Genomic DNA, 15,887 nt, shown 5'->3' on the forward strand with positions numbered 1-15,887 from the left:
GCACACTACAGTACTACAGGGTATACTACAAATACAACCATGTACTTATGCACACTACAGTACTATACTACAAATACAGCCATGTACTTGTGCACACTACAGTACTATACTACAAATACAGACATGTACTTGTGCACACTACAGTACTATACTACAAATACAACCATGTACTTGTGCACACTACACTACTATACTACAAATACAGCCATGTACTTGTGCACACTACATTACTATACTACAAATACAGCCATGTACTTGTGCACACTGCAGTACTATACTACAAATACAGCCATGTACTTGTGCACACTACAGTACTACAGTACTATACTACAAATACAACCATGTACTTGTGCACACTACAGTACTATACTACAAATACAGCCATGTACTTGTGCACACTACAGTGCTATACTACAAATACAGCCATGTACTTGTGCACACCACAGTACTATACTACAAATACAGCCATGTACTTGTGCACACTACAGTACTATACTACAAATACAGCCATGTACTTGTGCACACTACAGTACTATACTACAAATACAACCATGTACTTGTGCACAATACAATACTATACTACAAATACAACCATGTACTTGTGCACACTACAGTACTATACTACAAATACAGCCATGTACTTGTGCACACTACAGTACTATACTACAAATACAGCCATGTACTTGTGCACAATACAATACTATACTACAAATACAACCATGTACTTGTACACACTACAGTACTATACTACAAATACAACCATGTACTTGTGCACACTACAGTACTATACTACAAATACAACCATGTACTTGTGCACACTACAGTACTATACTACAAATACAACCATGTACTTGTGCATACTACAGTACTACAGTATTATACTACAAATACAGCCATGTACTTGTGCACACTACAGTACTACAGGGTATACTACAAATACAGCCATGTACTTGTGCACACTACAGTACTATACAGTTGGTCCTCACATTAAGCGGTCCCGCAATCCGCGTTTCACCGTTACCGCGGTGCCTTGCCAGAACCTAACATTTTCACATTTCGCGGTCGCGAACGCCATTCCGCGGAGAGTGTCCGGCGCGACGCTATTTTTAGATTTGCCCCACGCGCCACCCACCCGCCCGCCTGCCTGCCTCTCCCTCCTCCTCCTCCCTCCTCCTCCCTCCGCTTGGGCAAGCGGCGCGGTAAGGTTGCGCAGTGTGTCTTTGTTGCGTTATCACTGACGTCATATGACGTATCAGACCTGTGATTGGCCATGCATCCCTACCCTCCTCTGCTGCTAGCTGTAATTGGCTTAAAGTATTATGACGTGTCCACCCGGGGCAGGGAAGGAGGGAGGAGAGACGACGCTTGACCTAGCCGCGGCAGTTTCATCCCTCAAGGCCACTCCGTGTTATCGCGCATCCATTGTTCCGTAAAATGGCTTCCGCCGGACCACCACCCCCAGAGAAAAACCTTTCCTTACCTGGACCCAGCGGCACTAAGCCAAAGAGGACACGACGTTCCTTAAGCTACGAGGTGAAGTACCAAATTATTCAAGATTTGGAGAAAGGAACACGGCAAGTTGATCTCGCGCGCCAGCATGGCGTCAACGAATCTACGATCCGGACTATAAAGAAGGATTCAGCCAAGACAAAGGAGCACATGAAGATCACAAAGTCTACAGGTGCTTCTATGATCAAGTATTTTCACAACCGGGTGCTTCTCAAGACAGAAAAATTACTTGTGAGGTACTTGGTGCGTCAGGCGCGACGCAACATGGCGGTCGACACGCGCTCTGTGAAGGACTACGCACGTGAACTGTACATGGCAGTGGCACGAAAGATGGGAACTTCAGAGCCCAAACCCTTTACTGCTTCCTCTGGGTGGTTACAGAGGTTTAAGATCCGGAACAAGATCACCAATATAAACATTGGTGGTGAAGAAGCGAGTGCTGATCGTGCTGCGGCTCGGGAATTTCCTCCGTTTTTACGTGAGATTATGGAGGAAGGACAGTACACCGACGACCAGGTGTTTAACATGGACGAATCTGGTCTTTTCTGGAGAAAACTACCTTCCAAGTCCTACATTGTGAAGAATGCCAGCAGGATTCGGGGCCGGAAAATGCAGAAGGAACGCATCACCATCCTGTTTGCCACCAATGCCTCCGGTACCTGTAAGCTCAAGTTATCGGTGATCCACACAGCCCGCAAGCCGCACGCCTACAAAACCATGGACATGACCAAGTTAAATGTCCACTGGCTGACAGCACGTATGGCATGGATGTTCTCTACACTGTCCCTCTCCTGGTTTGATGACTGTTTTGTTCCCGATGTAAAAAAATTCTGTGAGCAACAGAATGTGCCATTTAATATTTTGTTGCTGCTGGACAACGCACCAGGACACTCGCCCCTACTGTTAGATCGTCACCCCAACGTAAAAGTGGTCTTCCTTCCTCCCAACACTACGTCTATATTACAGCCCATGGACCAGGAGTTGATTTGCAATGTGAAAGCTGCATTCTCAACAAAAAAATTCCAGCTCCTGAACGACTACACCAACACCAGGGAAGAGTTGCGTGACCTGAGTGACACCACCACCGATAGCAAGAGCGACGAAGATGAGGAACAACGGTTAGAACAGCAAAAAATACTCTTCAAACAATTCTGGAGAATATTTAACATCAAGAAAGCTGTGGACATCTTGGTGGAGTCATGGGATCAGCTGTCTATTGCTACAATTCGTCACGCATGGAGACATGTGTTGCATGGAATACCAGGTGAGAGGAGGAGTCAATCTGTGACTGGTGAGGTTCAGAATGTTGCAGTAGCAGTGGACCTTGCCAGAGAAGCTGCGCAGACTGTTACAGTTCCAGGCTTCTCCGAGACTACCAACGACGACATCCTGGAGGTGATCAGAGATCCTGAAGTGACTGCCGACGAGATGTTGGAAGAAGAACACGTCAGTGAAGAGGAGGAAGAAGGTGCGTCAGTCTCCGAAGAACACAGTTTAAGTCATAGTGATATTAAGGGTGCCATGGAGTGTGCAGAGAAGATGAAGTCCTTCCTTTCCCGCGACAATGACGATGACCGCTATGAAGTCTTCCATAACCGGCTGGTGCAGGCTATGGAGCCGTACATCAAGGTGTATCACGACAACATCAACGCCAGCCGTCAGCAAAGCATAACAGATTTCTTCACCCGCAACCCACCACAGCCAGCCCAAGCCAGTGATAGTGACAGTGAAGTTGACTTTGAGGGATTTGTCAGGGAAGCCCTGACAACTGTAAGTGACAGTGATGATGATTCACCTAGTAATGGTGATTCACCTGAGGGCCAGTAATCTGCCCTCTGCCTCGGAACCAGCCTCCATCCCCGTATGCCGACCCATCTCTTCTACTACCGTAAGTGTTCCACAAAATTTTTCGTTTTTTAACCTATTCTTTATTTTTCCTATGTTAACCTTTATCTTTCCTAACCTAACCTCTTCTATATTACTTGTTTTTTCATACCATCATAAAGTTAAGATAAAATTTTTACTACAACATAGTTGTGTGTCGTCAAAAAGTGGAGTTTGGGGATCGGCCTGGACTCCATTTCAATTAATCCCATATGTTATGTTATTCACTTTCCGCGTTTCTCACTTTCCGCGGGACCCTCTGGGTTACATTAACCGCGTAATGTGAGGACCAACTGTACTACAAATACAGCCATGTACTAGTGCACACTACAGTACTACAGTACTATACTACATATACAGCCATGTACTTGTGGACACTACAGTACTACAGGGTATACTACCAATACAACCATGTACTGTACTTGTGCACACTACAGTACTATACTACAAATACAGCCATGTACTAGTGCACACTACAGTACTATACTACATATACAGCCATGTACTAGTGCACACTACAGCACTATACTACATATACAGCCATGTACTTGTGAACACTACAATAATTAATGAAAAATGGGTGGAAAAAATGTTGGATTAGAAAATGAATTTTAATTATGTTTTTTCTTTTAACCTTTAAAAAGAAACCCTTCTTGGTCAGATAAAATGACTTGCATAACAATACAAAGTACAGTACTGTATTACAAGACATCTTCGGTGGACTCATGTCAGTTCTTTATTTGTAAAATAACAAGTGGTGGAATTCACTTCAGCCATAGACAGATGTTGACCGAGCCTGTGGAACTGGCAAAGCACTTAGTGTTGCCAAGGCCTATAGGTGCACATTGTGAAGACACTATACACATAGTTCTGATGGCAATATTTTTTTATATGAGATTACATTTACAAAATATTCATGTTAAATAAAAGTGCTGGTCTGGCGCACATTAAGCACCGACTCACATATTGTACAGTAGGCCAGAGACTCATTATTTTTCAATGATATTCAGTGACAATGGCTTCTACTATGGGGGTATTATCCAATGTTAACTGTTCTATTAGATATTGTAAATTTTTTCTGCTCACAGAAACAAACATTAGTGTATAAAGAGGTTATTTTGGTGAGATGTTGTTTATGTGTCACATAATTAGTATTAAGATTACAATTTTGAATTTTCAGATATAGTTTTCCATCAATCATAACAATTACTAAAACTTTTCCTTTGTAAGTCTTGATGGAAAAGTGATAGATAAGAGAGTGAGTACAATAGTTTTGTACTGCTTTACCACATACAGAAGAACGTTGAATTAAAGCAATTCAATTTAAGATTATAAATATAAAGCGACACCCACAATTAAGGACACTGTTTTAATTTAAAGCGAATATTTCCTATTTTGCGTGAGTCAATCTGGCACATCATATTTTAAAATTCGCGCCTAATGTTTCTCAGGGCACGCTACACTGTCCTAAGGGCAAAGCTGTTCTGTACAGTACATGTACTCAAAATATGTACTAAATGATCACTAAAATATTTGTCTAGTGCAAACTATAGCATGATTATATTCAAATTAATCAATATCTTATAAGAATTCCAGCAATGTTAATTATATTCTTCCCGATCACTTCTATGACATTTTATAAGAAAAAAACCCTAAAGGACGTAAATAAACAAATAAATACTTCACTAGACCTTGGCATCAACTGTCACACATATCACCTCACCTCCCACCCTATCTACCCATCAGCTGATTGCTAGTACACAGACCATTTCACGTCCCATAATTTTAACTATTGATTTATGAGTGTTTGTTTTAACATAATACCACAAAAAACAATGTTTTGTTTATTCTAGGAGATGGGCTGAGGTGCATCTGGGTAGACTCTCAGTCATTTTAGTATTTTGAGTTTCTCTCAAGTTCCAAACTAAATTATTCCATTGAAACAACACTTTGATTTAGTGCAAATTCGGTTTAAAGCGACCTCTCTTGGAACGTATCTCGTGTTATATCGACGTTCTATTGTACAGGGTATCTTACTATACTGTACTTGGACCTATGGAAATACAGTCCTGTAAACAAAACCTTTATTGGTAAAAAGACCATAATGAAATATAGTCGTAGTTTTGTTAAGTATGATTAGGAAAAATAGAAACTTGATTATCCGGCACCTATGGGGATTAAGAGGTGCTGGATAGACATTTTCCGGTTATTTGAATCTCACTCTTGGGCTCCCCAATAAATCCTACAATGCACAGTGCAACAGGCTGACCTCATAAATTCGTGTCCAAAAATGGACTTCTTTAACATTTTTTCCACTCTATATAAACAATGAGACTTAGAAATAAAGAAAATATATAAAATTATAAAATAAGAAAAATGAAGAACATGGGTGTATATGTGTGGGAACTGAATGTGTGTGGAGGCAGTGGGCATACACAGCACAGCAGCCATACATGTGTGTCAGATGATTGACTGACTGTGTTTCATTGCCCAGCAGGTGGTTGGAGTGTGCAAGGTTTTTTTTTTTTCCCAAATAAGTGCAGGTATTTTTTTATGATATGCTTTGTATAATTTTTTATCTCTTTCATAACAATAAATATGGCATCTCATCCTTGTTGCGTGTGGTATTCAAACTTATAATTCTAGCTGATTCTGGAGGAATGTTTTTCATCTTTATTACTGTATTTCATTTTTGGTGCCGGTTAGTTGAATCTGCCAGTTACCTGGACTCCAGATAACTGGAATTCTACTGTAATTTGCAATTTATAATTTGTATTCTTTCTTTCTGTTTTTGATTGTTGAAATATTTGAATTTGCTGCACAAACTTTGGTGCAGTACTGTACTGTACAGTAATACCGTACCCCGCTTTATGCGTTTTTTTTTACGCGTTTCTACATTTACGCGGTACCCCGCCAGAACCGGAATGTTCACTTTACGCGGTGCATCTACTCATATGCGCGGGAAGCGGCGCGGGCAGGGTGCGCACAAGGTCGCCCAGTCATCAAAACATTACCGAGTTCTTCACCCGCCACCCACCACAGCCGGCCCAAGATAGTGATAGTGATAGTGAGGATATGGACTTAAATGGACTTTGAGGGGTTTGACAAAGAGGCCCTGCAAGCCTCTGTGGTGGATAGTGATACAATTGATACAAGTGATACAGGTGAGGGCCAATAATCTGCCCTCTGCCTCGGAACCAACCCCCCATCCTTGTGTGCCCAGCCATCTTTTCTACTAATGTAAGTGTTAAATAACCTAATATTATTGATATTTCTCTTAATTATTAATTATGTGTGCATACCATCATAAAATTAAGAAGTTATTTTTACTACAACGTAGGTATTGTGTCTGAAAAAGTGGAGTTTGGGGGTTGTCCCAGTCCCTATTTCAATTAATCCCATATGTTCTGTTGTTCACTTTACGCGTTTCCCCGCTTTATGCAGGCCGCCGTGGGTTCAATTGACCGCGTAAAGCGAGGTATTACTGTATAGTATGTTTTAGTAAAGAGAATTTTAACCACTTCTAACTCTTATAACTGTTAATGATGATAATAGAGGCATAGATATTGTTTAATGAGTGATATTTGACAACACAAGGATGACATCTTGATCAAGTTATTATAGAAAAGTTTAAAGTCATTGCTAATTACAATAGTTTTTTTGAAACTATATTTATACATTCTCTATTTTTAATTACTTGAGGATATGTAATATTCATTATTGCTTTACAGGGACTACAAACAAAAGGAATTACCATGTGAGATGACTGCTGATCTTGTCCAGGTCGTCCTCCGAGCAGCTGTGGAGATCATGTTTGGAGAGGCAAGTTCATATGTACAGTACTCACCATTCAATAAATAGAAAAATTTTTCTCCAGGTTGATTTTTAAACTTTTATTTAAACATCATATTACATGTCAAAACTGTAATAATTTTGCTTATTTTTAAACAGTTAAAACAGTGACTCTTTACAACCTAATGGCTTGGAGTAAGTGCTCTCAACACTATTAGACTATCCTTCTACAGGCCAGCTGGTGGAAATCAAAACTGATCAGAATTATTATCAAATTAATGCATGTGTTTGTTTTGAATCAAATTTTTTTGAATCTCAGTAATTTATGATACAGGTGCAGTATCCCCCTATTTACAATGGGGTTAGGTTCCTGAAAACCCATCACTAGGTGAAATATCGTAGATTGGGATCATTATAACATGGGGTTCAATGGCATATGTTCCCAGCCAGTCCAACACCCGCATGTATCATCGAAAAAAAAATTCCAACACTAGTACAGGGCGGATTCATGAATATCAAGGGGGGGTTCCAAGTAGTTGTGGGTGGGGGAACATAGCGAGTACAGCGAGCCCATCCAACTGGGATATTTAGGAGAGGGGGTCGTGTAAGATGGCAAACTTTTTTTTATTTCTATAACCTTCTTGGTTATATTTCTTTTATTCTTGTGTCTAACTTTTTCTTTCCTTTAGCTTCTAATTCATTGCCTCAAAGTATTTATTGTATTTCTTTCGGTGTCTCTTACTTATTTGTTCATTTCCTCATATTTACTGATACTGTATTCTCAGAGTTACTTGGTTATATTCATTTCTGTGGGTTAACCTGGGAGAACCACATTCTTCTCTATTCTTACACACATGTAATTACTGTGCTTACATCTGAGAGCTGTCACCACCCAGGCTTTCTTTCTTTAGAATATAACCTCCACAATGAACCTCTCAATTAAAGTGGTAGCGTGGTAGACACGAGAGGTTAGGCACAAGTTATCAAGTGTCTTTTCAGGGATGGCAGTTGTTAGAAGGAGTGAGCAGTGTTACACATATACTGAATCATATTTATTAAATGTAAATCTGATTATGTGATAATTTGAACCTTCACTCTCAACAATAAAACTTGGGTTCAATTACTGATTACTTTACTGTAATACTTAGACAAACTAGAACAGTTACTAACCAATGGGTCGTACTTTATAAGTAGCAAAAATAGATCTTCAATTATCAGATACAACATTCAATAATTATACCTCCTTAAAGTATATTACTCACGAGGATACTAGAGTTATGGTCACTCTCAAGACTTGTCAATAGTACAGAGTGATGATTTTACTTACAGCACCATGCTATTACAGTGGTCCCTCGGTTAACGAACACAATTCGTTACAGAAGGTCGTTCGTTAACCGAAAATTTTGTTAACCGAAACCATTGTTTCAATGGGATTTTGGGTAACTGGTTCCAGCTCACAGAAAATTACATACAAACTAAAAATAAATGCAGTAAAGTACAACTTACTTTGAGGTGTGCATGTAGAAGGCTCCTGGTTGATGATGATGATGGGAATTAGAATGGGGGTGGAGGAGAAGGGAGAAGAGAAGACATTGGGGTGGAAGAGAAGTCACCCCATGCTTCATGCCGCCATTTCACCCTTAAAATTTTAGTTCACTGGGTGTAATTCAAGATTATTTTCTTTAAATCAACACTGCACTGCATTATATATTGTCAATATGTAAAATAAACTTCAGAATGACCAATAATTGTACTGTAAAAATGTAAAAATAGTTTATGTTCAAGAGAGTCTGAAGCAAGATGCTTCCTCCACTGAGCAGGGACACACAATGACGCCATTTTGGGTGTGTTGAGTGGCTGTTTGGCGTGCTAAAAACTAGTTCCCTGTACTTCAATTATGTTAAATACAGTCGTGCGCCGGTTAACGTCCTAGATACGTTCTTGGAAATGTGACATTAACCGAAATGGATGTTGTCCGATCATCACATAAACTTTTTATTTATACTTACGTGTATGTGGAATACTATATACAGTGGGGCATGCTATAACGAATCTAATTGGTTCTAGAACCTTGTTCGTTATAGCATTCGTTCGTTGTAGGATTAATCCGTTCCAGGCCCCCAAATACAACCACTTAACACTGAAAAATATAATAAAATTGTAAAAATTGTAAAAAAGTACATAAATATGCATCTAAACCCCTGAAATAAAGAATATCATTAATACTTGTAATAAAAAACATTAAATTATTAAAAAAAAAATAAAAATTTTAAATAATGTTCGTTGTAGGAGTTTCGTTCGTTATAGCATTCTCAATTTTATAGGTAAAACCGTTCATTATAGGAATATTCGTAGTAGGATCCGTTCGTTATAGCATACCCCACTGTACGTACATATACACTTTTACTCTTAAATCACCACTGTAATGTGATACAGGTGATTAATTTTTATCTCTTTGTACAAAATACATGACGTTTATATTAAAATTATTCACTGTTTTACAAGGATTCCAGCAATGCTGGGCAGTTGGGGGAGAGGGAGGGAAGGAGCGAGCGAGCAAGGGGGCTTGGGGGGAGGGGAGGTAGTACGTTTGACAGTTGTCACAGGCCCAGGTCTAACGCGTGTATATTTATCAGTTCTTAGGTGACTAAGCTTCTCTCTTATAAAAAGCCAGTGAAATGACCTGGGTGAATATAATTAACATTGCTGGGATTCTTGTAACATACTGATTAATTTGAATATTAACATGCTATAATTTGCACTAGACATAACAATTTTAATACCGTAATCAAATTAGTACATATGCACTCCAGCTTTGCACCAAGGTCATTTATTTCTTTTACGTTTCTTTTAGTTTGGTGTGTGCATGTAAATAGATGAAAATAAATGAAAAAATTTATGTAAATCTACCCAAAAATACAGTTGAAAATTTTTTTGTTATAAATGTACTACAGTTAACCCTCACTTTACGCGGTCCCACATTCCGCGTTTCCACGTTTACGCGGTGCCTTGCCAGAACCAAACGTGCTCACATTACGCGGTACGTGAACCCCATTACGCGGAGAGTGTCTGGCGCGACGCTATTTTTAGATTCGCCCCACCCGCCTGCCTGCCTGTGCTCCTCGCCTCTCCCTCCTCCTCCCTCCGCTTGGGCAAGCCGCACGGTAAGGTTGCGCAGTGTGTGTCTTTGTTGCGTTATCACTGACGTCATATGACGTATCGGACTGTGATTGGCCATGCATCCTTACCCCCTCTGCTGCTAGCTGTAATTGGCTTAAAGTATTATGACGTGTCCACCCGGGGGAGGGAGGGAGGGAGGAAAGACCATCCTTGACCTAGCCGCGCCAGTTTCATCCCTCCACGCCAGACCGTGTAAACGTGCATCCATTGTTCTCTAAAATGGCTTCCGCCGGACCACCACCCCCAGAGAGAAACCTTTCCTTACCTGGACCCAGCGGCACTAAGCCAAAGAAGACACAACATTCCTTAAGCTACGAGGTGAAGTATACCATCATCCAAGAGTTGGAGAAAGGAACAAGGCAGGTTGATTTGGTGCGCCAGCATGGTGTGAATGAATCTACGATTCGAACAATAAAGAAGGATGCAGCCAAGATAAAGGAGCACATGAAGATCACAAAGTCTACAGGTGCTTCTATGATCAAGTATTTTCACAACCAGGTGCTTCTCAAGACAGAAAAATTACTTGTGAGGTACTTGGTGCGTCAGGTGAGACGGAACATGGCGGTCGACACACGCTCTGTTAAGGACTACGCACGTGAACTGTACATCGCAGTGGCATGAAAGATGGGAATTACAGATCCGGAACAAGATCACCAATATAAACATTGGTGGTGAAGAAGCGAGTGCTGACCGTGCTGCGGCTAGGGAATTTCCTCCGTTTTTACGTGAGATTATGGAGGAAGGACAGTACAGTGACGACCAGGTGTTTAACATGGACGAATCTGGTCTTTTCTGGAAAAAGCTACCTTCCAAGTCCTTCGTTGTAAAGAATGCCAGCAAGATTCGGGGCCGGAAGATGCAGAAGGAACGCATCACCGTCCTGTTTACCACCAATGCCTCCGGTACCTGTAAGCTCATGTTATCGGTGATCCACACAGCACGCAAGCCGCACGCCTACAAAACCATGGACATGACCAAGCTAAATGTCCACTGGCTGACCGCACGTAAGGCGTGGATGTTCTCTACACTGTCCCTCTCCTGGTTTGATGACTGTTTTGTTCCCGATGTAAAGAAATTCTGTGAGCGACAGAATGTGCCATTCAAGATTTTGTTGCTGCTGGACAACGCACCAGGACACTCGCCTCTACTGTTAGATCGTCACCCCAACATAAAAGTGGTCTTCCTTCCTCCAAACACTACGTCTATATTACAGCCCATGGACCAAGAGTTAATCTGTAATGTAAAAGCTGCATTCTCTACGAAAAAATTCAAACTCCTGAACGACTACACCAACACCAGGGAAGAGTTGCGTAACCTGAGTGACACCACCACCGATAGCAAGAGCGAAGAAGATGAGGATCAACAGTTGGCACAGCAAAAAATACTGTTCAAACAATTCTGGAGAATATTTAACATCAAGAAAGTTGTGGACATCTTGGTGGAGTCATGGGATCAGCTGTCTATTGCTACAATTCGTCACGCATGGAGACATGTGTTGCATGGAATACCAGGTGAGAGTAGGAGTCAATCTGTGACTGGTGAGGTTCAGACTGTTGCAGTAGCAGTGGACCTTGCCAGAGAAGCTGCGCAGACTGTTACAGTTCCAGGCTTCTCCGAGACCACCAACGACGACATCCTGGAGGTGATCAGAGATCCTGAAGTGACTGCCGACGAGATGTTGGAAGAAGATCACGTCAGTGAAGAGTAGGAAGAAGGTGCGTCATTCTCCGAAGAACACAGTTTAACTCATAGTGATATTAAGGGTGCCATGGAGTGTGCAGAGAAAATGAAGTCCTTCCTTTCCCGCGACAATGACGATGACCGCTATGAAGTCTTCCATACCCGGCTGGTGCAGACTATGGAGCCGTACATCACGGTGTATCAAGACAACATAAACACCAGCCGTCAAAAAAGCATAACCGAGTTCTTCGCCCGCAACCCACCACAGCCAGCCCAAGCCAGTGATAGTGACAGTGAAGATGACTTTGAGGGATTTGTCAGGGAAGCCCTGTCAACTGTAAGTGACAGTGATGGTGATTCACCTAATAATGGTGATTCACCTGAGGGCCAGTAATCTGCCCTCTGCCTCGGAACCAGCCTCCATCCCCGTATGCCGACCCATCTCTTCTACTAACGTAAGTGTTCCACATAACTTTTAGTTTTCCTAACCTAACCTTAATTTTTCCTATGTTAACCTTTATTTTTCCTAACCTAACCTTTTCTATATTACTTGTTTTTTCATACCATCATAAAGTTAAGATAAAATTTTTACTACAACAAAGTTGTGTGTCGTCAAAAAGTGGAGTTTGGGGGTCGGCCCGGACTCTATTTCAATTAATCCCATATGTTATGTTATTCACTTTATGCGTTCCTCACTTTCCGCGGGACCCTGCGGGTTACATTAACCGCGTAAAGTGAGGGTTGACTGTACAGTACTGTACACTAATGTACAAAATTTTTTATCTCTTGACCAAAATATATGACATTAATATTCAAATTATTGGCTGTCTTGCAAGGATTCCAGCAATGCAAATTATAATCTAACTTTAATCTGAGATATTATATAAGATAAAAACTGTAAGCCTAAAAGCCTGGCAGGGAGGGACAGCCACCCAGCGATGGGTTGGGGGGGGTGGGTTGAGGTGATAAGTTTGAGGCGAAGGTCTCTGTGTGTTTATTTAACAGTCCTACTAAGCTTCTCTCATTTTAAAATGCCACTGATATGACCTAGGAGAATATAATTAACATTGCTGGGATTCTTGTAAGATACTGATTTATTTGAATATAAACATGCAGTAAGTCGCACTAGACATAACAATTTTAGTACCGTAATCTAATTAGTACAGGTGCACTCCAGCTTTACACTAAGGTCATTTATTTCTATTACGTTTCTTTTAGTATGGTGTGTGCATATAAATGGATGAAAATAAATGAAGAAATTTATGTAAATCTACCCAAAAATACAGCTGAAAAAATTTATATTATAAATGTACTACAGTATTGGACACAAATGTACTACATTGTTTATATCTTGAGCAAAATATATGATGCTTATATGTAAATTAATCTCTGTCTTGCAAGGATTTCAGCAATGCAAATTATATTATCTTAACTTTAGTCGGAGATGTTATGTAAAATAAACATAAAGAAATCACCAATCTTTTGTCTGGGAACACAAGGAGGGTGGGAAGACGGGGGGGGGGGCTAGGGGGTGAGGTGACAATGTCTGGCGTTTGTTTGTTTATTTATTTGAGATAAGATTTGACAGTTGTCGCTGAAGGCCTGCGTGTTTATTTATCATTCCTTAAGAGTGACTAAGCTCCTCTCATAATTTGCCACCCAAACGACCTGGGTGAATATAACTTACATTGGAGGGATTCATGTAAGATAGTAATTTATTTGACTACCTGTATAAACAAGCCATATTTGCAATAGACATAACAATTTTAGTACCGTAATCATTTAGTACATGTACAATACAGGTTTGCACTTAGGTCCATTGTTACTGTGCAATATTGACTAAATTCACTAGATAACGTACGCCTGGCAGCACAATCTATAAGAATACGCAATGCATACGTGACTGTGCCCGCTCTAGGGCCATTTAGGTTCACTACCTCCCATTATTTGATTTTTTTTTTTTTTTTTTCAATATAAGTTTTAATTGTTTATTCCTTGATAGAGGAAGCGGGATCCTAGTGCTGTCACTTGGTACCCCTGTACCATAACACCAGAAGCAACTGGCCAGTGTCACAAGTATTTACAGTACAGTACAATCATCCCTTGGTTATCGCGCCTAATTGGGACCCCGCCGAGTGCGTGATAACGAGAATCGCGATAACGAAAGTACAGATCCTATGGGATTTATTCTAATTGGTTCCAGGCACCCAAGACCCAAACCCAAGTTTCCCATTTTACGACCATTTAGACCTGTATGTATATTATGTATGCTGGATTATGTATTATGTATGTATATTATGTATGTGCTCCATTTATATTTATTCAGCCTAGCTAGCAGCGTGTGGCAATGTTATTACCATATCCCACACGCTTAATTAATGTGCCTGGCGACGTATGGAAGCTGCTAATGTATCACTTGCCATACGTCGTCTATGGTAGTTGACCAGGACCTTAGCTAGGGAGCAGTGCTATCCACCTCTGTGTACATACTCTTATCCAGTAAACCGAACCTACAAAACTATACAGGTGTTTGTGTTCTCTCCTGTATATAGAACTTATTACCCAGAACATCTAACATGGCGCAGTGCGTAGTTTTACTGGATTATTACGAGTGATTAGTGCAAGTTTGTGGAAAGCCGGCTGATGGATCCCCGCCTTGGGTCAACCCCGCGTCATCCCTCGAAGAATTTCGCAACTTTGAGCAGTGTCAGTGACAGTGATTTTCTGTGAAGTGTTTAGTGCATTGTGTGTTTCGTGCCATTCATGTGTGACCTTGTTCGAACGGATTTCCAAGGTATACGGCATGTTCTGGGCATTTGTGGGGTGTAGAGCTCAGCGCACCCTCCTCTGACCGTTTACAGAGAGCGACTGAGCTACTCCTATCTCCACCCCCCTCCCTCACAGCGCCGCCTCCACCCCCCCTCACAGCTGGGGCGAGACGCTCTGCCTGCCTGGGACACACACACATACATGTACTAACACTTGCTGACCGCGCGGCTTCATTATATATATTTTATATATATAACCTACTTATCTGTGTATTGAATTAAATTTTTTGTCTGAAATCTTGTTGATACGACGGGCTGACCGGTCAACACTGATTTAAGACACAGTACACAGATAAAGTAGTTATGTCTCATGCCTTACGTAGCCGTGGACCCAGCGCCTGGATGAGTCAAGCGGATGATAGTCCCCCAGAGATGGATGACCAGGCCGGCCCAGCTCCCACAACATCGCGCAGCCCTTCACCTCAACATTCAGCGTTATCTCCAGAGATAATTGCCTTAATGAAGTTTATGAGAGATGAGAGACGCGAGGATGAAGCTCACAGACGTTTGGCGGATGAGCACAGAAGGCAAGCAGAGGCAGAACGAGACCACCAACGGAGAATGGAAGACAGTGCACGGTTTGAAGCCTTGATATCTCGCCTCACTGTTAACCAAGCCCCTGGCTCTAACACTGCCTCGGTACTGAATGGTTCAGATACCTCATCCATGCTTCCTTCACGCCCCCCAGCCCCACCTAAAGCAGCAGCTCAAACACCGCCCATCTTGGAGCCTGATGTAAATTTCCAGACTTTTCGCGAATGGCGGCGGCGGTGGGCTGATTATGCTACAATGGTGGATCTCCAGAGTTTGTCACAGCCTAAACAACTCATCCAGCTGCGTATGTGCCTGTCCTTGGAAGTTCAGCGTGTCTTAGAACATACGTTGCAGGTACCCCCAACCTCTTCGCTGTCTGTAGAGGAGGTACTGGACGTTCTACAACGGCACATCAAAGGACAGCAGAATGAAGCTCTGCGCAGGAGGGAATTGTTTAGCTGCAGACAGATGGAGGGTGAG

General features: G+C 41.5%; 1 protein-coding gene across 1 annotated transcript in view; it reads left to right on the top strand.

Annotated features, from left to right (window-relative positions):
* The window catches only part of LOC121866314 (ribonuclease P protein subunit p14-like), a gene marked incomplete at its 5' end in the record, with an annotated part of 54,066 nt that overhangs the window by 15,115 nt on the left and 23,064 nt on the right, over positions 1-15,887 (top strand). The window contains 1 exon segment of the mRNA XM_042365934.1: positions 7,125-7,215. Coding sequence (XP_042221868.1) covers positions 7,125-7,215 — 91 coding nt within the window.

The sequence above is a fragment of the Homarus americanus genome, unplaced genomic scaffold (genome assembly GCF_018991925.1).
Source record: "Homarus americanus isolate GMGI-L3 unplaced genomic scaffold, GMGI_Hamer_2.0 scaffold58074, whole genome shotgun sequence".
Taxonomy (NCBI): Eukaryota; Metazoa; Arthropoda; class Malacostraca; order Decapoda; family Nephropidae; genus Homarus; species Homarus americanus.